The sequence below is a fragment of the Acanthopagrus latus genome, chromosome 6 (genome assembly GCF_904848185.1).
Source record: "Acanthopagrus latus isolate v.2019 chromosome 6, fAcaLat1.1, whole genome shotgun sequence".
Lineage (NCBI taxonomy): Eukaryota > Metazoa > Chordata > Actinopteri > Spariformes > Sparidae > Acanthopagrus > Acanthopagrus latus.
The window spans coordinates 9,400,954-9,423,797 of NC_051044.1; the positions used below are offsets into that span (position 1 = coordinate 9,400,954).

A 22,844-nucleotide genomic window follows, 5' to 3' on the forward strand; every position below is an offset into this window, starting at 1 on the left:
TGACAGGACCTTGATTATTTCAATCAGGTGAGTTGGTGACAGAACTGGACCACAATGGCACTGGTTCCCAGATGACAGGGCGCGCCGGGGAGATGAAGGTTTTACCAACTATGTTTTATACTCAACATTAATCAAAGTCATCCTCCTGTTAAGCACACAGATTGTCCTGTGTTTTATATACAAATTATACATCCACCCTGGATACAACTCAGCAACAGAGGAGGGACAGGATATTCACCAACTTTGGAAGCTGTCACCCAGTGAAATAAGTCACAAGGTTGAAAACGCAGTTGACATTGACATCTCCTTACTCAACAACAGGGAAGCAGGTAATTTCCCAGCTCACAGGCTGTGATTTCAAGTGCAGAAGATGACATCTTTACTGATCAAATGGAAGAAGGGTACACTCAAACCCCCATAAATCAAGCCACTTAAAGTTAGGTCTATCAGACTGAGGAATGAAGAGCGAACAGTGGCTTTCAGAGTGACCACTGCTGACTTGTGCAGTAAGATAACGACCATTTAATGCATGCAGTGAGAGCAACATGTCAGGGTCACACAAAATCAACAGACCACATGAAAAACAAAGCAAAATAAACATTTTCTTTGTCAACATATATGCGAGCATGCACGCAACTTTCATTATTTAAAGCAAAGCGCCTGTCACAACAGAAATATAGCAGGAATGATGGGGGGCATTCAGGCGCTTTGCAGTGCCTCCGTTATTGACCCACTGTGGCCGCTTAAGATTCCAGTCACACACATCAGTCCATAGACAATGTGGTGCCACCGAACAGGAGTCAGGCATCAGCACTGCTAGCATATAGCCTATAGCTAACTGGATGAACCTGGTGAGTGACAGCCTACCTTTCAGCACCACCACCACCTCCTCGGCGCCGGCTGCGTCCTCCCCCTCCGCGCCGCTGCTGGTCGGGGGCTCGTCTCCCTCAAACAGCTGGTTCACCTCCCCCTGGATGTCTGAGGGGCGCCGGTCGCCGTCGCTCTTGGAGACGGTAAACCTCTGGCTCATGGTTGTCGCCGGTCAGACAAGCGACGGGGGTCTTCTGGCCACGGTGCGGGGTGACGCGGACGGACAAAGACAGAGAGAGAGAGAGAGAAAAAAAAAGACGCTCTCGCTTCGCTCTGGTTTTTGTGGTCCGCCCTCACCGTCTGGTTAGCTCACCTCGGACTACTCCGTCCAGGGTGAACAGCCGCTCTTTGTCGGGTATTTAGATGTAGCGTAACGCCGAGTGGACCATCTCATCAACCGGTGTCTGGTGGCTGCCGTGCACCTGGGTCCTAGAGCCAAATGTTCGGCGTTTGTGGCGCCGTTTTAAAGAAAATCACACACACAAAAAGAAGAAAAAAAACCCCACTTAATTAATCACGCGAGACATTTTATCACATTCAACGCGTGAATAATGAATCGTGCCATCTATTTTTATTTGGAGTTATTTTAGTTATTTTAATGATAGCTTTCGAAGCCACGCACCCATCTAGTTGGCGTTGCTAGGCAACCACAGAATAAAGCTCAACTGTCAAGTCAGTCAGTCGGCTGCCGTTGAGCCCCAGAAGGCTACAATAACACTTTGAGTTTGTTTTATATTTTAATAGAGACACATATTAAAGACAATAAGATAAATCCTGATCAAACATCATCTGGTTGTAGTCAGGTGTGGATTTACACTTGGTAAAATGGGTAACTTACCTCTACAGTGTTGGCAGCAGTGATTGTGTACTTTTGTAGGCTTACCCTGAAGTTAGCATCATTAGCATTAGGTGCCCCAAAGACGTTATATTAAAGATACCTGAGTCAAAATTAAATCAAAGTAAGTTAAAGTGAAATTAATTAATTTCACGAAAGCTACACCCCTTCTGGTGGATCAAATGGAACCTTATTTTGTAAACACTTTGTATGGTTGTGAATGAAGGGCAACATTTTTTTTTAATTATCATCATCATTATTATTTTATTTGAACTGTACCATGAAATACACATATGATGTTTTTGATCTAAAGTATGATCTTCCAAGTAAATAAAGTAAAATACCATCTAGTTTTGTGTTCAGCCGCATCGTCTTGCGCAACACACATCACCAACACCAACATGGCCGCCAACCCAGCATGGAAAAGGTGAAAATCATAATGAACATCTGCAGTGAATGAAAGGGGAGTTTGTCAGATTTGTTAGCAGGCTTCACAGGCTTATATGTTACTAGTTTTATGACAGACTGCAACTTTATAGACTTGGAGAATCATCTTTCAATCTGACAAACATCATATGTGGGATTCATGGCACTGTTCAAATGGGAAGGTGTGTGACTTCAGCTCTCTATTTTGGAAAAAAAACTTTCCATAGTAGTGATTGGAGAGTGACACACACACACACACACACACACACACACACACACACACACACACACACACATATATATGTGTATATATGTATATATATATATATGTATGTATATATATATATATATATATATATATATATATATATATATATATATATATATATATATATATATATATATATTTATCCCTCTTGAATTGTGTCATGAACTATACATATGGTGGAGGTAGGTGGTGCTAATGAGGGATGGGTGCATGTTGCTCTCTTTTTATCACATTTCAAAACAAGAATGCACATTATCATCTTTATTGTAAATTTAAGTTTATTTCAGGCACATTGCAACGTGCAAATGTTTGCTGAATGTCTGCTGAAAGTACACAGGGACGGAGTTTTCAGGTAAAGCGGGACACTTACATAATATTTTTTATGCTCTACTCTTGCAATATTGTGCAATTTAATCACATATTGACGCAGATGTAAAAGCTGTTGTGCTGTAATGTCATAATGACTGGCTGCAGATCATGACTCAACTTTCTAACACAAAAATATTTTTGTCCAAAGGTATATTGGTGAACACTCGATTGTAGTATAATTGATTGTAATGTTATCTGAAAAAAAAGCTGTACTTTAAAGAAAAGACAGATGTGTTTAAGGGTCTATGACTTGTGAACCACACATTAATCAATTCCCTTCAAGACTTTACATCTTAAGAAGGGTTGTGCCATTTGACAAAAACACGATTGGTGTGAGTGAACATTTGTTGTAGTAATGCCCTGACGCATTCACCAAAAACTCTGAATCCACTGCCAGGGTTTGCTAATAAGATCTGGTACAAGACACTTGAGGGGCTCTTGATAATTGGCACTGAGTCTTTCATAGAGAATGTCTGAAAATCCGGAAGTATCAGTATTGCCAGCATCATCAATGGACGGGCAGTCTGCATAGTCTGTAGGTATCAAAAAATAATGTTGGAGAAATAACAGAACTGACAATGTGAAAAAACACTATTTCATGTAAAAAATTCTCTAATGAACATCATACATTTCACAATTGCATGAACATATCTCTGTGTACCAACTACGCCATTGAAGGACAGTGTGTCACCGACTGTTAACATTGTACAGCGCCACATTGTTTTTCATATATTCACTGCAAAGACATCTTACTCTACATGAACATTTTTCTTTCAAGACTCACTGTGATCTGAGTTTAAGACTATTGTTTTGGTCCAGCCGCGACACCGTGACTGTGTCTCAAACTCCTTCAGCTCAGCTGCAGTGAGATTCTGTCTCCTACCTGTTAAAGAGGTGTCACATTTCAGATGAAAGCCCTGTGATGATGTTTTTCCCTTTAAAAGGTCAACAAGTTTAGCCAACACCACTGCAATCCAGCATGCTATAGTTTATATATTTGCAGAAGTATTAATGTGCTGAAGTTAGGGAAAGGAAATTAGTCCCTAAGCACATAAATAATTAATTGGAGTCATGTCTAGAAAACTAGAAACAATGATGGGCCATGTTTCAAGGTAGAGCAACATTTTTTTGATAACCTGCTTTCATTAGACAACATTTAACGTTAGCATTCAACCACTTCCTGGCTAACATTACTGTTTGTTTTTATTACACAATATGATGGAAAAGACATACGTTATTTGTAAAATATCAACACACACCTTGGACACCTTGAAGTGAAATGCACCGGATGTAATCAAACAGTAACGCTTGCTATGAAGCGGCTGAATGCTAACATTAGCTAACAGCTTATAAATGTGTTGTTTCACCTTGAAATATGACCTGATTTCCTTCAGATATTCACTATCCATTATCAGTCGCTGATAAATCAGGACACAGGGAAATTACAATCTCGGGTTAGTGCATTAGCATGCTAATTAGCACTAAACACAAGTACAGCCAAGACTGATGGCAATAACTTTTCACTTTTTCAGTATCTGGTCGTAAACCAAAGAATCGGATAAACTCATAACTTTGACCTGATGATTGATTGAAAAGTTAAGGGATCATCATTTAATTAAAATCTTACATCCCAAAAAAGTATAAATATTATAAAACCAAGTCATTGCTGTACTTCTTTTTTATCTACCAATTTCAAACAACCCTTTGAGAGCACATATTAGAGCGCAAATTACTCCCTCAGCCATTATTGGAAATATCATGTCATGTCATCATGTTTTTATATTTCTATTATATAATCCCTTTTTTCTCCTTACTTGTGAGCATCATAGCGTCAGTGTCATCATCTCCCTTCACCACATAGCAGTCGGGACAACCACTGTACTGCAGCACTGCTACTTTGCCAGTTGGGACATCTGTTGGAGGCATTAAAAAATGTGGATGGTGCATTACATTAAATGGTTCACATTTAAAATACATCCATCCATACATTGTCTGTAACTGCTTTATCTCTTTTATGGGGTTGCAGGGCTTTTTGCTGGAGCCGATCTCAGCTGTCTCTGGGAGAGGGCAGGGTACACCCTGGACAATTCGCCATCTTATCGCAGGGCCATTTCAAATATATTAGATATATCATAGTTACTTTTATTATATTGGAAAAAATAACAAGAAAATATCACAAAAATATGTCTTGTAGTATTTGCTGTGTTGTACCATTTTTTTTGTGCATGTGGGCTCTAAGACATACATACTACAACTACATGCAATTTTTATTAATTTCTTTAATTTTTTGCTACATTTTTATATCCTCTGACGCTCTTGACTGCAGCAGAAGTCGGAGTCTTTTTTGTGAATGGTAATCACACAGAATGAGTGAGAACAAGCAGGTAAATCAGGCAGAGAGTCAGTCATCTGCAGTGTTGAGAGCTAATTCAAAGAGATTCATAATTAAACACCAGTGCACACAGTATATTAAACAAAAATCTTACTGTTTCCGTCGGCATCAAATATGGTGTTGTTCACAAAGAATAAGGGTACCGATGCATTTGTGCATAATCCATTTCTGTAAAAGATTTATTTAGTATTAAAAACTGAAAGAACAACTGTGTAGGACACGGTGATGTATGATGGACAAATACTAATACATGCCAACAAATTAAACATCATTACAGATAAAAACAAACAAACAACAGACTGCTCACATTTTAACCGTGAAGTGGGCATCATAGAGGTTCGGCGTCTCCTTTGAGTCAATGCCCACCTTAACACTTATCAAAAACATTGCATCCAGCAATGCCATGACAAAACAGCTGCCTGAGGATACTGCTATGACATACCAGGTCCCGGAAAACTGAATGAGCAGGAAGGAAAGAAGATCTTGTAACTGTTTGACAATAATAGGAACACAAATGTGTTCTATGGGTTCAATTTAGTTTTGAAAACTCAAAGCTAGTCACAGATGTGGAGAGAGACTTACTTCTGGACTTGTGTCTGCTGGCTTCAACAGCTTCTCACAGGCCAGCGAGGCAGGCTGACACACTGAGGTGAGACTCAACACAACAACAGCAACACACAAAGTCTTCATCGCGGCTCTGATACCTGTTTGTCTCTCAGGTCTTACTAATATTGATATCACTGACCAATTATGCTTGTGCCATATGCACCCACCCCTGTATGAGAGAGTCCAAGGCCAACTAAATTTTAACCCGGGATGTTCGCAGTTCCAGTAAACTTTTGTTTACATATCAAACAAACTTGCATGTAACTGCAAGGGTATGTGGGGTTGTGTTCCCTCTATGTTTTGCAGATTTATAGTGTGTGCACCAGTGCATTTCAGTGGTTAGTTTTCAGTATATAATGTGTTCAACCTGGACAGAGGACAAGATTTAGCATATGTAAAGCTGACAGTGTGCATACTAAATGGTAGATTTTCAACATGTTATAACATACGCTATTCACCAATAAGGCTCAAAGGAAATAGACGAGCTGTTCATGGCTGGAGGAAAGTTAACGGAGACTCATTTTGTCGTCAGTAATTCTGTGACTTTGTGACATCACACTTTGATGTCACACATTTTCATAACTCATTTTCATAATGACTGGCAGCTAGTTTGGCTAGTGAGAATTGATTTCCCACAGCTGCTGTGTTGTTGTTGATGGTGTAGGGTCAGGCGTGCGTGAGCTGACTAATCAGAGGAGGCCGGGTGTTCAGGAGGGGGGTTGCTTTAAAGAGACAGGAGCTAAAACAGACTATTTGGGAATACAGTGCTACTGTACAGTGCTGGACAGTATGAGATAAAGCGTAATATATATGCTTTGAATAAATGCAGTTGCTCATATTCTACCTTTTTCTGTCTGTATAAAATGGATGTTGATTCATATACTTATCAAATATGTATTATATACTGTGTAGAATTAGTATGTACTACTGATTTGGAACACAGCAGAACAGCCATGCTAACTGCAGGGTTTTGAGCTAAATGTTGACATGCTAACATGCTGCCATAGCTAACATGCCATTGTATAATCTGTATAATGTTTATGATGTTCACCTTGATAGTTCAGCATTTGGTCAATTATGTCATTTTAATGGGGGTTAACATTAACTGACCAAAGTGCACTTAATGACAACGTTCATAAACTTTGTGACAGTGTCATGTTGGTCTTATCCACACCTCCTCAGATAAAGTGTTGGCCATTTTGCTTACATTTAGGTAATGGTTGAAAACATTTGGAATCCAAATCATGTAACCTCAAAGATGGAACACAGAAGGTGTATATATTTTAACTAAATTGTGTTCAATACCCCGTTGCAGGAGATACAAGCGAGGAGTCGGACAGAAGGGGACAGGCAGTGATTACAGAGGATGAGAGAGAACAAAGAGTAGAGGACAGAAAAGAGAAATGAACAGAAATAATTTAATGTTGAGGGCAGACAGATGAGAGGAAATGAGAGAGAGGGAGCAGCAAGCAGAGAGACAAAGAAAAGGATCCCAAGAGAGAAAATCACAGGAGACACAAAGGGAAAAGATAGAGAGATCATTTCATGCTGGCATGCCCTGAAACCCCGTAGTAAGCTCAGATTTTGGACCTTGGTATTTCCTAAACCCTGCATATGACCCTGATATATGACTTTCTGTCTCATATAGGCTTTGCCCCTGAAGGCACCGGTGAGATAATGACAGAGCAGGTTGTGCCATGTGCCCCACTGGGTCTGTCTGCTACTTGCATGCATTACATTTCATTATGTACACAGTTTACCTTATAAACATCATGAAGCAATAAATGAAAACATAAAAACCTATTGCAGAATCTACCACTGAGAAGTGGTGGTAGCAAAGTCGGTCCAGCAAAGAGCAGAGTAGGAGAGAAAAACAGCTCTCCATGAGCCCAGAGGCATGCAAGCGCACATAATCTCCCCAAATAACAATCTGACAAAACACTCAATACAGAGTGAGTCATAGAAAAATAAGACATCCTGCAGATAGAAAACAAACGAAAGAGCAGGGTGAGGATAATTACAGTATTTATAATTGGAATATGGTCTCTCTCAAATTAAACATCCTAAGGCGAAACTCTTGCCAAAATGCAACCTAGGCTTTTTTCTGTGAATGTACCCAAGCCAAACCTTCGTGTAAAAGCATATTTACGACGAAAGAGTCACTTTTAACATTTACCGTATTTCCCACGCTTGGGTCAAACTCATTTTCAATGGGAGTGCTACGGGCACTTTAGCGATAGCATCAAAGTCACTATTTTTAAAACACTAAGAAGGCTCGACACAACATGAAACTTGAGCACTGAGAACATTGTTTGTGCACACAGAGTTCACTAAAAAAAGAGAGTTTTTTAACAACTCACAACAGCAGTTGCTTTTTCTGCTCGCCGCCATCCTACCGGTGAGAAGTATCGATATCTGAATGTGACTTAACATGGAGGTGAGTTAAGGACTGCTCCCAAAGCTTAGTTCCATATAAATGCACAGATAATTTGTTGTATTGTCGTTGGCGAAAAACAATATTGACCTTGAAGTTGAAAAAGGAGCCTCAACAATACTAAAATCAAAAGCCGGAAAAGTCACGTAGATATCGCGTGGATAGTTGTTGCTGGAAGACAGTAGCGTTCCACCTTAACTCTCTGCCAATTTACGTCGCATTCTGAGATCGATACTTCTCAGCAGCCATGACGGCGGCTAGCGGAACAAGCTACCGCTACGGTGAGTTGTTCAAAAACTTTTTTAGTAAACTATGCACACACAAAGAATGTTCTCAATGCTTGTGTTCATGTGTAGAGACCCTGGGGATGATACAAGCAAGTTGCATGTTGTGTCGAGCCCTCTTAGTGTTTTAAAAATAGCGATTTTGATGCAATTGTAAAAGTGCCCCTTGCACTCATTCACAAAAAAAGCCTAGGTTGCATTTTGGCGAGAGTTTCGATTTAAGATAGCAGAGGAACTGCATTATGTATTTTCTGTAAGACTCAAACACCATGTTACAACAAGCTACTTGTTGTTTCATTTCAGAGACATACAGCAGGTGACTGAGCTGCTGAAACAAAGTACAGATCAATGAAGCAGTGGGAGTACAGGGGGCTGGAGAGAGGATGCAGGAGACGCAGGATTGACGTAAGGACACAAACAGATGAACTGACAAAGACTGATGGGAAAACACAGGCTTCAATACACAGGAAGTGGAAAGTAGAACATGACTCACAGGGAGAGGCAGGATGAAATGAAACAGGAAATCACAAAACTGAAAAAATCCAAACCATGACTCCATGTTTAATCAAGGGGTTTTGTACTGCTGCATATTTTCATAGACTGAGCAAACACAACAGAAACAGATACGCCTGCTTTGAGATTGAGCAGAAGACTCTTAAAGTTAAGAGTATTAAATACAAGTGTAGTAATGTGGTGCATTTACCATAACAGGCTACAATTGATCTATCATCACAGTTGAAACCAGTTTATTGTCTCTAAGCAGCAGTAATTTTTTTCACTTCATCATTTTCTATTTCAAAAAGGCCTGACAAACCTTTTGTGTCATAAAAGAGTTTAACCTATTTCCAGATTCAACGAAATAACTAGATAAACGGATGCTGACCCAGTTTCAGTTGGCTTGTTTGTGTATTTGCAGGGCATTTCTGTATTTGGTTTTGTTGTCTGGGTCAAGCTGTTAGAGCCACCGCATAAATCATTAATAAATTGCTTTAGGTCCAGACGCTCTCAAACCTTTTTTCCAGAGGACGAGTCGTCAAATGGTCCATTTGTGAAGTGTTATGCTTGAGGAAGATAAACAACAGCCAGAGTTTTTCTTTTTTTCGCAATCTTGAAAACGAGACATTGTTCATAACAGTCATTGTTTCTTTTAATTAATCTACAAAGCATTGGTATAATTCATTATTATGAAACCCTTAAAAAAGGAAGTACCAATTTATTATAGACGAACTTGGCTCTATTTTACTCTGTGTAAAATAGTACTTGTACCCAGTGAAAATAAGAGGAAGCCTAGAGTATCTAAGCGGAAATTCAGTTTCATGTCAAAATGTATACAAGAATTTGCAGTGCGCCACCTCATCTGCATAAACACAACATCGGCTGCACGAATCCAGCCACTGTGGTTCTGTTCGGAGGCATAGCAAAGGATGTGGCTTAGTGGCTTCCTTTCCTTTGGCCCCATGGCTCGCTTTTTTAGTGACTGAAATAAACCACTGAGAGTACCTTTGGCTCCACATATGCTATACCTCGCATATGAGTTATTAAACGAAAAAAAAAACTGCTGAAAGACTTCCTCAAAAGTGTCACAAGAGCACAGCAAATTCAGGCTCACACTCGCTCTCGTCACACCGTTAACCATCAAACATAACCTGGAGAAACAGCTCAATGGCTGTGGGAGAGGTGATCTACACAGTGTTGGAGGTGCTCATCGCTGTTTTCTGCTGCCTTGGTAACCTGTTGGTTATCGTTGCGCTGTGGCGCAGTAAAAGCATTAAGCAGCCTACCTTCTGCCTCATCGTCTCTCTGGCTGTGGCTGACTTCATGGTTGGCTGCTTGGCCATCCCGTTGGCTGTGCTTGTTGACGGACGAGTGAAGACTTCGTTCCATGGCTGTCTCTTCATCAGCTGTGTGATCATCCTGTTGACCCTGGTCTCAGTTTTGTCTCTCATGGCCATTGCAGTGGACCGATTCCTCCGGGTGTATATCCCTCTCAGGTAAGCCTACTCAGATGCACTGATGCTTCCTGATTGTCTCAGTGTACGGTGTTATCTTCTGCTGAAGTTACATGCGTAATTGTAAAATGTATATTTCCAAAAATACATCATTAATTGATGATATGATTATTACTGCTTTTTTTTTTCTTTTCAGGTACAAAAGGACTGTAACACAGAGACACTCTTGGCTTGCAGTAGCAGCATGCTGGCTTGTTGCAGTACCTCTGAGTTTTGCTCCCATGCTTGGATGGTACAACCATGACACCTTGTCTGAGTCGGCCAACTCTACTCGTGTCTGCCAGTTTATAGCAGTGATTCCAATGTCATACCTGGTTTACTTCAGTTTTCTGCTCTGCCACCTCATCCCTCTGTTGGTGATGACTGTTTTGTATGTCTGCATTTTCTGCACAATTCTAAGAAACCTCCGTGAGAAACCAGGCAACAGGGTCCAGAAACACTGTCGGAGTTACCTAAGGAAAGAGAAACAGCTGGCAGGATCCCTGTCTCTGGTCTTGGCTCTGTTTGCCCTGTCGTGGCTCCCTCTGCACACAATGAACTGCATCGCTTACTTTGGTCAGATCGATGTACCAGTATTAGCTTTCTATGTTGGAATCCTGCTTTCTCACGCTAACTCAGCCGTCAACCCAATCGTCTACGCGTTCAAAATACAAAAGATCAAGGCTGCATATCTGAAGATCTGGAGACGGGGTCTCGCATGTGGAGAAGAAAATCAAGGATCACAGACGAGCAATTCGACTGACAACAAACTCAGTATCATAACAAGTGTGGCCAAAAATGAGTGAACGAGTATTTCCTTGTTTGTATGTTTGTTCTTAATCAATATATGACTATACAAGCACATAGTTTAATACAAAGATGGATTTTCTTCATGTTAATATTTTATGTAGGTTTGTTGCCAGCTTTGGTTTTAAAATTTCTGTCGAGCTTAGTTTTGCATTTTGTGTGAACATACACGAGTATAGTTTCAGTCTTTCAGTCTTTTCATACAGTCTCTATATTGGAAATACAAAATGATCAATAATCGCACCTGTCTTTCAATACATCTGGAAACAAGCATACTTCCCTAAATGTCTGCTCTTAAAAACAGTTTCTAGTCAGTGAGGAAGTGAGAATTTCTGCGAAAAAAAGAAACTCACCGTGAAATTCACAGTAGCTACCTGGCAGCCATTGACATGCAACTTTCTGTAGAGGAAATCACAGTAGTTGTTCTTGTTTTTTTTGTTTTTTTTTACTGTGAGATAAAATAGAGTCTTTTCAAATCCACAATTTTGTTTAAGGTAATAGTGTTAAATGTGAATTATGGCTGCAACCAAAGACTTTATTTTTGCTGTCATTAAAATATCAGAGGACTGTGGAAAAATGCAAAAATAAACTTGAATACTGAATATCAAAGGTTGTATCAGTGGTCACATTAACCTTGATCTCTAAAATTAATCTTCATGGTTTCACAGCAGCATTTATTTCCACGTTACTGGGCATTTATTGTGGCAGAGCTACTTAATTTATGTTTGTGGGAATGATGTTTAAGTCTAGTGTACCAGAAGAAAGGGTGGAAAGCAACTAAAGTCTTTCAAAAGTTACTAATTACTTTCTCAGATTTGACCGACAAAATGTGTGATCATGTTGGAATACATGATGCACGTTTACGGATTTGAACCACCCAATTATTGACAGCCAGTGATGTGAAAAGTAACTGAAAGTCATAACTGAGCAGCTTTCACTGGCATCAGTGGGTCTCCACCTCTAAAGCTGTGTCCAGATTTAACACAACATCCCGGGACTCAGGAGTGGTGGCAGGTATGATAAAGGGGCCTCTCATGGCCCCCACCTGTTGACACCACTGTGCAAAAATGAGGCTGATATTGTTACGTTTGCACTTAAACCTGTGTGGGTTTTCTGGTCTGAGGCTGTTGAATACCTCTGTAAATCAGTGTCACATCTGTCAGTGATTCAAGTGTAGATTAAAAGATAACGTGGCCGCTGAGAGAGTCACTGGTCAACCTTCACTAAACTGCATCCTGGTTTCACGGAAACGCAAAGTGTGGGATTTTTCTGCTGACCGGGACATTTTAAGTACAAGACAACGACCCAGCTCAACGTACAAAGGCTGCAGGTTTCCTGTGCAAGTGTTTTTCTGTCGTTGCGTGGCTGTACTTCAACCCGACCTAACTATTTTATGACATTCCACGCAACTTGGATTTGAGCCGCTGCCAGTCGGACCGTAAACTTCGCCCGAGAAGGACCAGCTTCACAACTCCGCCTGAGTGCTGTAAGACACCGGTCACTGTTTTATGCAATGTGTTTTGTTTTTATAAAAAGTCATTGTTTAATCGTTAAACGGCTTATAGGTGTGTTTTCCCACTAGTGTAGACTGAGGCTAGTTACGTGAGTTGACCAGTTAACTTCAGGCCTGTGATGTCAGCTTACTGAAGTTTAGCCGGTTAGCTAACGTTGGCTAAACGATTACTAACGTCCGGTCAGCGCTGACGTTAGTTATCTGCAGCTAGCTTTAATTTAAAATGCGTCATGAGTTTAGCTTCGTTACTATCCGCCTGTTATCATGCGGTTATTTGACTTGTGGAATCCTGTGAGCAGCCGGCTACACTGCATTCAGCTGGCGCAGAGGACTTCTTTTCATGCTGTATGGTTGTACAAAATCCCCCTTTACAAAATAACTGCATACCATTTTGTGCATGTGAGAACAAAAACGCTGTACAGTGGCTGAATCCGACTGACAACTGCAAGGGCAGAAAGAGACAAAGATACCTCAGAGCAACAGTTACATAACAATAAGAAAAAAAGATTTTAAGAGAACATAGGTTTCTGTTTAAGTGGCAAGTGCACAATAACAGTGAAACTTTCATGAGTGTTTCTTATATGTCAATAACATGACTTGTACTTAACTATACGTTACACCATGTGATCCACTAAATTGCTTCAGTCATAACTGAGTACTGAGTACAGTTTCAAATAACATCTAAATCTTTCATGTGCATTTTTGTTATCCGCAAGGTTGTTCGATCACAACTGGTTGAAGGAAAACGCTGACAGAAAACAGCAGGTTGAGGTATGACTGTAGCGGAACAGAGCAGAGGATGTGAGTAATTTAAACTTAAAATATGCAGATGAAAAGAAACACCTTGGATTGAACGCCTGCTATCGATAATGCATTAAACATCGATTGTAAAAATATAGTGATCGACAGCTTTTTCGAGGCAGATACTGTTTATTAAAATTTAAGAAGACTGAAAACTGATATTTGGGACGTTTATTTGCCGTGAAAATGAAAATCTCAGTGTTATTATTTAGAACAGTGAGGGTAAACAATTCACTGGTTCCTCAAGTTCTGTTCTTCAGTACAATTTTGAGGTACCTTATTTGAGTATTTCCATTTTCCACTACTCAGCTGCTTCCTCTCCACCTCATTTATTTGATTAATTTAGTTTCTAGTTACTTTGCAGAGTCAGATCATTCAGTGTGTATGGGCTATTCATTGTGACATATTAACAATAAGATATTGTGACATTGAGTGAAGGGTGTTGCATTCCCCCCCAATACCAGTAAGTGGAAAATGCTGAATATTGGCTCCTATAGTCAGCCAGGACTGATAATCAGTCTACCCTCACCCTACCCATTAAACAGTACCAGTACTTGTAATTGATTAATATTTAAGTCATTTAACTGTCCACTGTTCCACCTCAGCTGAATAACATCTAAAAACACTATGGCCTATCCTAATTTGAATCTATTGAATTTAACGACTGAGTAGACAGCAGCAGACAGATAAAAACAGATTCTGTCTGGCATGAACAGCCTGGCCCATTGTACTGATGTGGTTCGATGATCTTTTCTAGGGTCACTTGTGCTTTTCTGGACCGGAAAAACAGAACTGAAGGCTATTTGGGAGATAATGATAGCGTAGTATTGTCCCCTGTTTTACAGCACTGTTGCTCCACTGCTAAATGGAGGTTTTAATCGTTGGACTATCATCATTATCTGCCCAAACCGTTAACTAATTTAAATGTAAATAATACATTGGGTGTCCGAAATACCCTACACATGACGTACAAATAGCCGTTATTGAAGGAAGGAAGAAAAACATCAATGTAGCAGGTGATTCCAAACTTTTAAACTGTGATATACCTAAATACACAAACACTGTACATTTAGAACAGTGTCAGAGAACTAATAGAATACAATTGTGTAATAGTGTGTGCATTTGGACTCTTCTGTGTTTGTGTTAATAAAAAGTTTGTATTTCATGTGTGTCAGGACAAAATTATAATGACGAATTTGTTCAACCTAAAAAAAGCCTTCTGTTTTCAGTCCTTCCAGTCATTGATGAGAATAACAATGATGATAATAATGATAATGATAAATGTGTAATATTGTGAAACCATGATGTTTCCTAAGATTGTTATTGTATTGTTGAAAACTCAAGTATTGACTAGTGATTCAAGATTTCTTAGGTATTTCATCTTTAACAAATTATTGATCAATTAAACATTTTCGTATGTAGCATTACTATCACAATATACTTGAAGGTTATTGAATTATATATTTGATGCTTTAATGTCAGTGTTTCCTTTGTTTTGATTTCTTTGTGATGTTACAGTATCAACATTGAGAGCAACAAATTGATTTTCCATCATTTACTTGTGGACATATAAAATGAGAAATATCTTTATTAATTGCAGGGATGCATGCAGCGCATTCATTTTTATTCAGCCTTTCCCAAAATTTTAAATAATGGTAGTCAATTAAACACAATTACTAATGCTATATTTTTAATGCACCATAGGTTTCACATGTTAATGCTTTATTTTATTTTCCTCTAGTTCGCTTTAGTCATGCAGCTGGTGATCCGCCGCTACCGTCCCTCAGACAAGGACACGGTGCGATCCCTGTTCAGCGTTGGCATCCAGGAACACATCCAACCATGTTTTAACAACGCCATATCCAGCCCTCTGTATATCGCCATCACTCTGGCTCTGTGTGTTGCTGGCTACCTCCTCGGCTCTGTGTTGGGGGCAGTGGTGTTACCAGGAGCCTGGTTGGGCCTTGTCTACTGCTGCTGTCATGAGGTATATTCAGGCTACGTCAGAATTAAACTCAAGACGGACATGCAGGACATCCCTGGGAACTATCTGAGCAGACCGGACGACTGTTACTGGGTGGCAGAGGCTGAGCTTGAAGGGATTGCCCAGATCGTGGGTATGGTGGCCGTGGTGGGCAAACAAAGTGGTGACGAACGATATGGGGAACTGTTCAGGATGATCATCGCACCAACATGCAGACGGATGGGCCTTGGTGTCAGGCTGACTCAGACTGTGATTGACTTCTGTAAGGAACGAGGATTTTCTGCGGTAGTGCTGGAGACCAGCTCCACTCAGCAAGCTGCTGTGGCCCTGTACAAGAAACTGGGCTTCAGCCTGGTCCTAAATCACATGAATGCACCAGTTCCCTCTTGGATGTTAATGCTGGCAAGGATCACAGTTTTAATAATGAAGAAAAAACTATAGTCCTGTAATAATCCTGATCAGCTACTGTGACACTCCTGTTATGTTACTCATTATCATTGATTCAAGCTCATGAATCAATCATGCTTTACTCAACTTATAATTGCACAGTTAATCCAAATGTAATCAAAATTGCAATACGGCCTAATATGGCATTATTCAAATCACTAGAAGCTGTAATTTTTGATGAAGGTAGAATGTGCTGTAGTGATGCAGAGATGCCCTTGCCTACAAGTGTTGTTCTCCAGCTCTAGGATAACATGATTTGTTGGTGCTGACATACAACAAAATGCACATCATCATGATTTTGATATTTTTTTTTACTGAAATAAATATTTGATATTGAAAAAATTATCATTCCCATTTATCGTGAATCCTATCACTGTATCTGTCAAAATATTACATATCTGTTAAGCTTTTATTTGTAAGCTTTGTCTGTTTGTTTGAACAGGTTAAGAGGTGGAGATCTGTGATTCCCTCACATTAGCAGATAGCCGTGCACTAAACCAGAACTCTCTTTCATAGGAATGAATGTTCTCCACCTCCAAGGCTGTGTCCAGATTTAATATAACATCCTGGGACAATCAGGAGTGGGTGCTGTGAAGCAGTGTGTAAAAAAGGACATTGGCTTCTGTTCTGTTTGAGGAAACTGAGTCGCTTCCATATTGACAAATCCATCATGACCCTCTTTTACCATGCTTTTACTGAATCTGTGTTATTATTCACACTAGCAGCCTGGTTTGGGAACCTCTCTTTGAAAAACAAAAACTCACTTAACCAGATAGTAAAGTGGTCCAGCAGGCTTACTGGTGAGCCACAGCTCAACGTGGAGACCCTGTACACAACAACTACAACACGTATGTGGCTCAGTTTTAAAGGACAGTTCCCACCCATGGCACAATGAGTTTCAGCTTCTCCCCTCTGGGCGCAGGTTTAAAATCCCCAAGTGCAAAACAAAAAGACACAAAAACAGCTTTGTCCGTGCAGATATTACACTGAATAATAAGTAATTACTTTATTTTGCACAAATGATTGATATTGTTGCTTTTACTTATTTACTCATTGCTGTATTTATTTATTTATTTTTTTACTTATCCATTTATATTTTACCCATTATGTCTGTTTTTAAAACTTTTTTTCCCCCCCTAATTTTCACTGTCCTAAGTTGGATGATGTGTGTTTGTGTCTCTATGTTTTCCCATATGTGTGTGTAAGGACTCTACTACTGCAACAAAATCTACCTCTGGGTACTAATAAAGTAACTTGAACTCGAACTTGAACTTGTATGATAAAAGGGCCCCTCATGGGCCCCACCTGTTGACACTACTGTGTAAAAGTTATTTGATTTTGTTACTTTTGCACTTAAACCTGTGTGATTTTGGTCTGAGGCTGTTGACTATCTCTGTAAGTCAGTTACACATCTCTCAGTGATTGTGTAGATATTGAAGTTAACAAGATAACATGGCCGCTGAGTGAGTCAGTGTTCAAGCTACACTAAACTGCATACGATTTCACAGATAAACAATGTTTGGGATTTCCACCGAATGGGAGATTTTGTAAACAAAACTACCCAGTTCAACATATAAAGGCTGCAGGTGTCCTGTGCAAGTGTTGTTATCTTTTCATGGCTGTACTTCGACCCGACATAAATATTTTTTAACTTTCTACACAACGGTCATTTGAGCTGCTGCCAGTTGGATCGTACCTCTGCTCAACAAAGACCAGCTTCACAATCTACCTGATTGACGTAAGAGACTTGTTCATTTAAAATCTGTACATTACACATGTTGTTAAACTGTTAAACATCTTATGTGTGTTTTCCATGAGTTTAATGATTTTATCTTCAAATACGAGACAAAAATGTCCAGAGCAACAGTTACATAACAATATTTAAAATCAGCAGTCATTGGTAAAAGAGTCTGGAAGCTCATCGTCAAACTATGGTCAAATTTAAAGAGAAACAGGTTCATGTTTAAATAGATAACATGTCTGCTGCTTTAGCAAAGTTATTCTTCCAACGTCAAGCTCGAAATCACAGGTTAGTTTAGGGTGAGGACTATCTTCACTGGATCTCTGAACAGCAAAGACAATGGAAGTAACCAATTACATCTAGGTCACTCAGATTACTGTCACTGTCATGACTGGGGTGTGGTTCTTGTACCTTTATGATTTTTTTAAGTCTGTAATTTTACTTCTACATCAGAATGCATTACACCATGTAATCTACTTAGTTACAACCATGTCATTAGGTCAACTCCCTTCTTAAGAATTGATAACAATAATGACAGTAATGTCAATCTCATAGCAAACATTTTAGACATGGAAATTAGTTGATAAATCCACCAGTAAATTAAGAGACAATTGTCATTCAAGGGAATTTTCTACTTTTGAGAAAAAAATCAGCAGATGACTCAGTCATGAAAATATTCATTACTTGCATCACTTAAGAGCTTAGCATACCATAATTTTCACATGTTAATGCTTTATTTTATTTTCCTCTGGTTCCCTCCAGTCATGCAGCTGGTGATCCGCCGCTACCGTCCCTCAGACAAGGACACAGTGCGATCCCTGTTCAGTAACGGCACCCTTGAACACATCCAACCATGTTTTAACAACGCCATATCCAGCCCTCTGTACATCGCCATCACTCTGGCTCTGTGTGTTGCTGGCTACCTCCTCGGCTCTGTGTTGGGGGCAGTGGTGTTACCAGGAGCCTGGTTGGGCCTTATCTACTGCTGCTGTCATGAGATATATTCACGCTATGTCAGAAATACACTCAGAACGGACATGCAGGACATCCCTGGGAACTATCTGAGCAGACCAGATGACTGTTACTGGGTGGCAGAGGCTGAGGTTGAAGGGATTGCCCAGATTGTGGGTATGGTGGCCGTGGTGGGTAAACAAAGTGGTGACGAACGATACGGGGAACTGTTCAGGATGATCATCACACCAACATGCAGATGAATGGGCCTTGGCGTTAGGCTGACTCAGACTGTGATTGACTTCTGTAAGGAACGAGGCTTTTCTGCAGTGATGCTGGAGACCAACTGCAATCAGCAAGCTGCTGTGGCCCTGTACAAGAAACTGGGCTTCAGCCTGGTCCTGAAACACACCAAATCATCATCTCCGTCTTGGATGATAATGCTGGCCAGGGCAACACTCTTAAGAATGAAGAAACAGCTGTAGTCCTGGAATAACACTGATCAGCTACTGTGACGTTCCTGTTATGTTCCTCTTTGTCAGTGATTTAGGCTCATGAATCGATCATGCTTTACTCAACTTATACCTGCACATTTAATCCAAATCTAATCGAAATAGAAATATGGCCTAATGTGTTATCATCCAGATTACAAGAAATTGTAATATTCTGATGACAGTAGAATGTGCTGTAAGGATGGAGATGCCCTTGCCTACAAATCTTGTTCAGTTGTATTTGCTGTGAGATCCTCCTCTCTGAATATTTAAACACTCTTTTGCATTATTTGGCTGAAAGGCTGAGTCAGAACTGATAGACTGTTGATTGTTTTCATAAAACCTGGAGTTTAAACTACTATGTGCAAATATTCAATTGGCACAAATGAAGCAAGAAAAAAATCAATGTCCCTAAAACCATGACGGTTTGACAGTGAATCACCAGAAGAAATGGTGGAATGTACTTGAAGTACACACACCGCACCCCACAAGAGCTGCAGTTTTGGAGATGCTCTGACCCAGTCGTCTAGCCATCACAATTTGGCCCTGGTCAAACTCACTCAAATCCTTACCCTTGCCCATTTTTCCTTCATATAACACATCAACTTTGAGGACAACATGTTCACTTGCTGTCAAATATAGCCCACCCACTAACAGGTGCCATGACGAAGAGAAAATCAGTGTTACTCCATTCGCCTGTCAGTGGTCACAATGTTATGCCTATTTGGTGTATACGCACCTACTGTACTCAAGGTCATTTTTTGAGTTCCTTTCTATAGAGTATTTCTATAGTTACTGATTACTTTGCAGATTCAGATTTGACCTACAAGATGTGATCATGTTGAAATGCATGATGCTCTGTTACAGGTTAAACAGACCAATAGTAGACAGCCAGTGATGTGAAAAGTAATGATGGAATGAATGGGTCTCCACCTCCAAGGCTGTGTCCAGATTTAACATAACATCCCAGGACAATCGGGAGTGGTGGCAGGTATGATAAAGGGGGCCCTCGTGGCCCCCACCTGTTGACACCACTGTGCAAAATAAAGTTGATGTTCAACATGTATGTTTTTAGTTGGAGGCTGTTGAATATCTCTGTTAATCAATGTCACATCTGTCAGTGATTTAAGTGTAGATTAAAAGATCAAGTGGCTGCTGAGTGAGTCAATGGTCAACCTTCGCTAAATTGCATCATGGTTTCACAGATATGCGGAGTTTGGAATTTCTGCTGAACGGGAGATTTTAGAAATAAGACGATGACCCAGTTCAACATATAAAGGCTGCAGGTGTCCTGTGCAAGTCTTGTTATCTTTTCATGGCTGTACATCGACTCAACATAAATGTTTTTTAACTTTCTACACAACGGTCATTTGAGCTGCTGCCAGTTGGACTGTACCCCTGCTCGACGAAGACCAGCTTCACAATCTACCTGATTGACGTAAGAGACTTTTTCAATTAAAATCTGTGTTTTATACATGTTGTCAAACCATTTAACAGCTTATAAGTGTCTTTTTCCATGAGTTTAATGATTTTATTCTCAAAGAGCTTATCATCAAAATAATTCTTCCTACTTCAAACCAAAAATCACAGTTTAGTTTGGGGTGAGAACTATCTTAACTGGACCTCTGAATAGCAAAGACATAGTGGAAGTAACTAATTACATCTAGGCCACTCAGATTACTTTAATAAAGTCATGATTGGGGTGTTGTGTTTGTGTGTTTATGATTTTTTTTAGGTCTGTAATTTTACTTCTACATCAGAATGCATTACACCATGTAATCTGCTTAGTTACAACCATGTCATTGCGTGAACTTCTTTCTTAAGCAGTGATAACAATAATGACAGTAATGTGAATCTCATGGCAAACATTTTAGACATGGAAATTAGTTGATAAATCCACCAGTAAATCAACAGACAATTGTCTTTCAAGGGAATTTTCTGTTTTTGAGAAAAAAATCAGCAGCTTAATCAGTCGTGAAAATTATAATTCCTTGCATCACTTGAGAACTTAACACACCATAATTTTCACGTTAATCCTTGATTTTATTTTCCTCTAGTTCCCTCCAGTCATGCAGCTGGTGATCCGGCGCTACCATCCCTCAGACAAGGACGCAGTGTTATCCCTGTTCAGTGCCGGCACCCTTGAACACATCCAACCATATTTTAATGAAGCCATATCCAGCCCTCTGTACATCGCCATCACTCTGGCTCTGTGTGTTGCTGGCTACCTCCTCGGCTCTGTGTTGGGGGCAGTGGTGTTACCAGGAGCCTGGTTGGGCGTTATCTACTGCTGTTGTCACGAGGTACATTCAGGCTACGTCAGAAATAAACTCAAGACAGACATGCAGGACATCCCTGGGAACTATCTGAGCAGACCGGACGACTGTTACTGGGTGGCAGAGGCTGAGCTTGAAGGGATTGCCCAGATTGTGGGTATGGTGGCCGTGGTGGGCAAACAAAGCGGTAATGAGCGATACGGGGAACTGTTCAGGTTGATCATCGCACCAACATGCAGACGGATGGGCCTTGGTGTCAGGCTGGTTCAGACTGTGACTGACTTCTGTAAGGAACGAGGCTTTTCTGCAGTAGTGCTGGAGACCGGCTCCAATCAGCAAGCTGCAGTGGCCTTATACAAGAAACTGGGCTTCAGTCTGGTCCTGATTCATACCAACTCATCAGCTCCCTCGTGGATGTATATTCTGGCCAGGGCAACAGTTTTCAGAATGAAGAAACAGCTGTAGTCCTGGAATAACACTGATCAGCTGCTATGACTTTCCTGTTATGTTCCTCTTTGTCAGTGATTTAAGCTCATGAATCGATCATGCTTTACTTGAATTATAACTGCACAATCAATCCAAATAATCAAACTTGTAATATGGCCCAATATGGCATTATCCAAACCACAAGACCCTGTCATTTTTTTTGATGAAGGTAGAATGTGCTGTAGTGATGGAGATGTCCTTTCCTACAAATCTTGTTCAGAATATTCAAACAGCTTTGTAGAACATGATGTTCTTCAGTAATCTGGGTGAAGTCAGTTTAACAAAGGTTAAGTAAAACACTCTTTATCAAACATGAGGGCTTTTCATTGCAAAGATAAACACTAGAGGGCGACATTAATATATGTAACCCTGCAGCACCTGTCTGTGATGTGAGTCAATAATGTCTACTCTATTGTATTCATTGATTCTGACTCAATTCAAGTACTTAATATATGCGTGTGTAAATGGTACATATACTCAGCTACTTTACTCTAATGCATTTTTCGACTTTCTTTCTATAGAGCATTCACCTACATCTTACTAATTACTAGCTGCTAATTACTTTTCAGATTACTTTTCAGGGGTTAGTTGATTTTGTTACTTTTGCACTTAAACCTGTTTTTTTTGTTTTGTTTTTTTGTGGTCTGAGGCTGTTGTATACCTCCATAAGTCAGTTACACATCTCTCAGTGATCTGAGTGTGGATTGAAATTTAACGTGGTGAGTGATTTTATAAACAAGAGTTAGACAAACCACTTGAACAATTCAGTAATCAGTTAGTCCTTCGTGGTAGTGAGTTTATATGTGAACCTGCCCATGAGGGTTCCTGCCCAAAAAGCTTGTATTTGTCTCTTATGAGATGTTTGTGCTGGGGTC

At 40.0% G+C, this 22,844-nt stretch overlaps 4 protein-coding genes and 1 pseudogene across 14 annotated transcripts in view; 3 read left to right on the forward strand and 2 right to left on the reverse strand.

Annotated features, from left to right (window-relative positions):
* The window catches only part of slc12a5a (solute carrier family 12 member 5a), a 152,714-nt gene extending 150,576 nt beyond the window's left edge, over nt 1-2,138 (reverse strand). For 3 of the 4 annotated variants that reach the window (XR_005075449.1, XM_037100739.1, XM_037100738.1), the window contains exon 1: nt 868-1,030. Coding sequence is in view for 3 of the 4 variants with exons in the window: in XM_037100739.1 (XP_036956634.1) it covers nt 868-1,030 (163 nt within the window). In the remaining variant the exon portion in view is untranslated. Of the gene's footprint in view, nt 1-867; nt 1,300-1,492 lie in introns of those variants that run through there. The other variant, XM_037100737.1, reaches the window with a different exon arrangement.
* A 487-nt stretch (nt 2,139-2,625) lies between these two features.
* On the reverse strand, nt 2,626-5,977 carry LOC119020940. The gene is made up of 6 exons (XM_037100752.1): nt 5,743-5,977; nt 5,468-5,616; nt 5,255-5,328; nt 4,583-4,681; nt 3,553-3,651; nt 2,626-3,301 (listed from the first exon to the last, which is right to left on the reverse strand). Exons 1-6 carry the CDS (start codon nt 5,848-5,850, stop codon nt 3,138-3,140), a joined length of 693 nt encoding a protein of 230 aa, XP_036956647.1. The 5' UTR covers nt 5,851-5,977; the 3' UTR covers nt 2,626-3,137.
* Nucleotides 5,978-6,171: 194 nt separating this feature from the next.
* Nucleotides 6,172-16,366, forward strand: LOC119020938 (probable N-acetyltransferase camello). Of its 7 annotated transcripts, XR_005075450.1 has the most exons (4): nt 6,172-7,337; nt 8,788-10,475; nt 10,630-12,765; nt 13,509-13,597. XR_005075450.1 is itself a non-coding variant. In XM_037100750.1 (3 exons), exon 3 carries the CDS (start codon nt 15,347-15,349, stop codon nt 16,016-16,018), a length of 672 nt encoding a protein of 223 aa, XP_036956645.1. In that variant the 5' UTR covers nt 12,290-12,765; nt 13,509-13,563; nt 15,335-15,346; the 3' UTR covers nt 16,019-16,366. The 7 variants fall into 7 exon arrangements, 6 of the variants coding, with proteins under 6 accessions (XP_036956645.1, XP_036956642.1, XP_036956643.1 ...); XM_037100750.1 differs by lacking the exons at nt 6,172-7,337; nt 8,788-10,475 and adding an exon at nt 15,335-16,366 and having other exon boundaries at nt 12,290-12,765; nt 13,509-13,563; XM_037100747.1 differs by lacking the exons at nt 6,172-7,337; nt 8,788-10,475 and adding an exon at nt 15,335-16,366 and having other exon boundaries at nt 12,291-12,765; nt 13,509-13,593.
* Nucleotides 16,367-17,693: 1,327 nt separating this feature from the next.
* On the forward strand, nt 17,694-22,445 carry LOC119020942 (probable N-acetyltransferase camello). Of its 2 annotated transcripts, none has more exons than XM_037100758.1 (2): nt 17,694-17,762; nt 21,265-22,445. In XM_037100758.1, the coding sequence occupies exon 2, from the start codon at nt 21,277-21,279 to the stop codon at nt 21,946-21,948; it is 672 nt and encodes a 223-aa protein (XP_036956653.1). In that variant the 5' UTR covers nt 17,694-17,762; nt 21,265-21,276; the 3' UTR covers nt 21,949-22,445. The 2 variants fall into 2 exon arrangements, with proteins under 2 accessions (XP_036956653.1, XP_036956652.1); XM_037100757.1 differs by lacking the exon at nt 17,694-17,762 and adding an exon at nt 20,506-20,645.
* On the forward strand, nt 18,528-19,235 carry LOC119020943 (annotated as a pseudogene).
* Nucleotides 22,446-22,844: the final 399 nt, after the last annotated feature.

Coding starts and splice junctions, on each gene's coding strand:
- LOC119020942 (XM_037100758.1), top strand. CDS start 21,277: ATGCAGCTGGTGATCCGGCGCTACCATCCCTCAGACAAGGACGCAGTG.
- LOC119020938 (XM_037100744.1), top strand. CDS start 13,057: ATGCGGTTATTTGACTTGTGGAATCCTGTGAGCAGCCGGCTACACTGC. Junction 13,143..13,508: donor ACTTCTTTTCATGCTGTATG/GTTGTACAAAAT, acceptor GTTATCCGCAAG/GTTGTTCGATCACAACTGGT. Junction 13,564..15,334: donor ACAGAAAACAGCAGGTTGAG/GTATGACTGTAG, acceptor ATTTTCCTCTAG/TTCGCTTTAGTCATGCAGCT.
- LOC119020940 (XM_037100752.1), bottom strand. CDS start 5,850: ATGAAGACTTTGTGTGTTGCTGTTGTTGTGTTGAGTCTCACCTCAGTG. Junction 5,329..5,467: donor GCCCACTTCACGGTTAAAAT/GTGAGCAGTCTG, acceptor AATCTTTTACAG/AAATGGATTATGCACAAATG. Junction 4,682..5,254: donor ATTTGATGCCGACGGAAACA/GTAAGATTTTTG, acceptor TGCCTCCAACAG/ATGTCCCAACTGGCAAAGTA.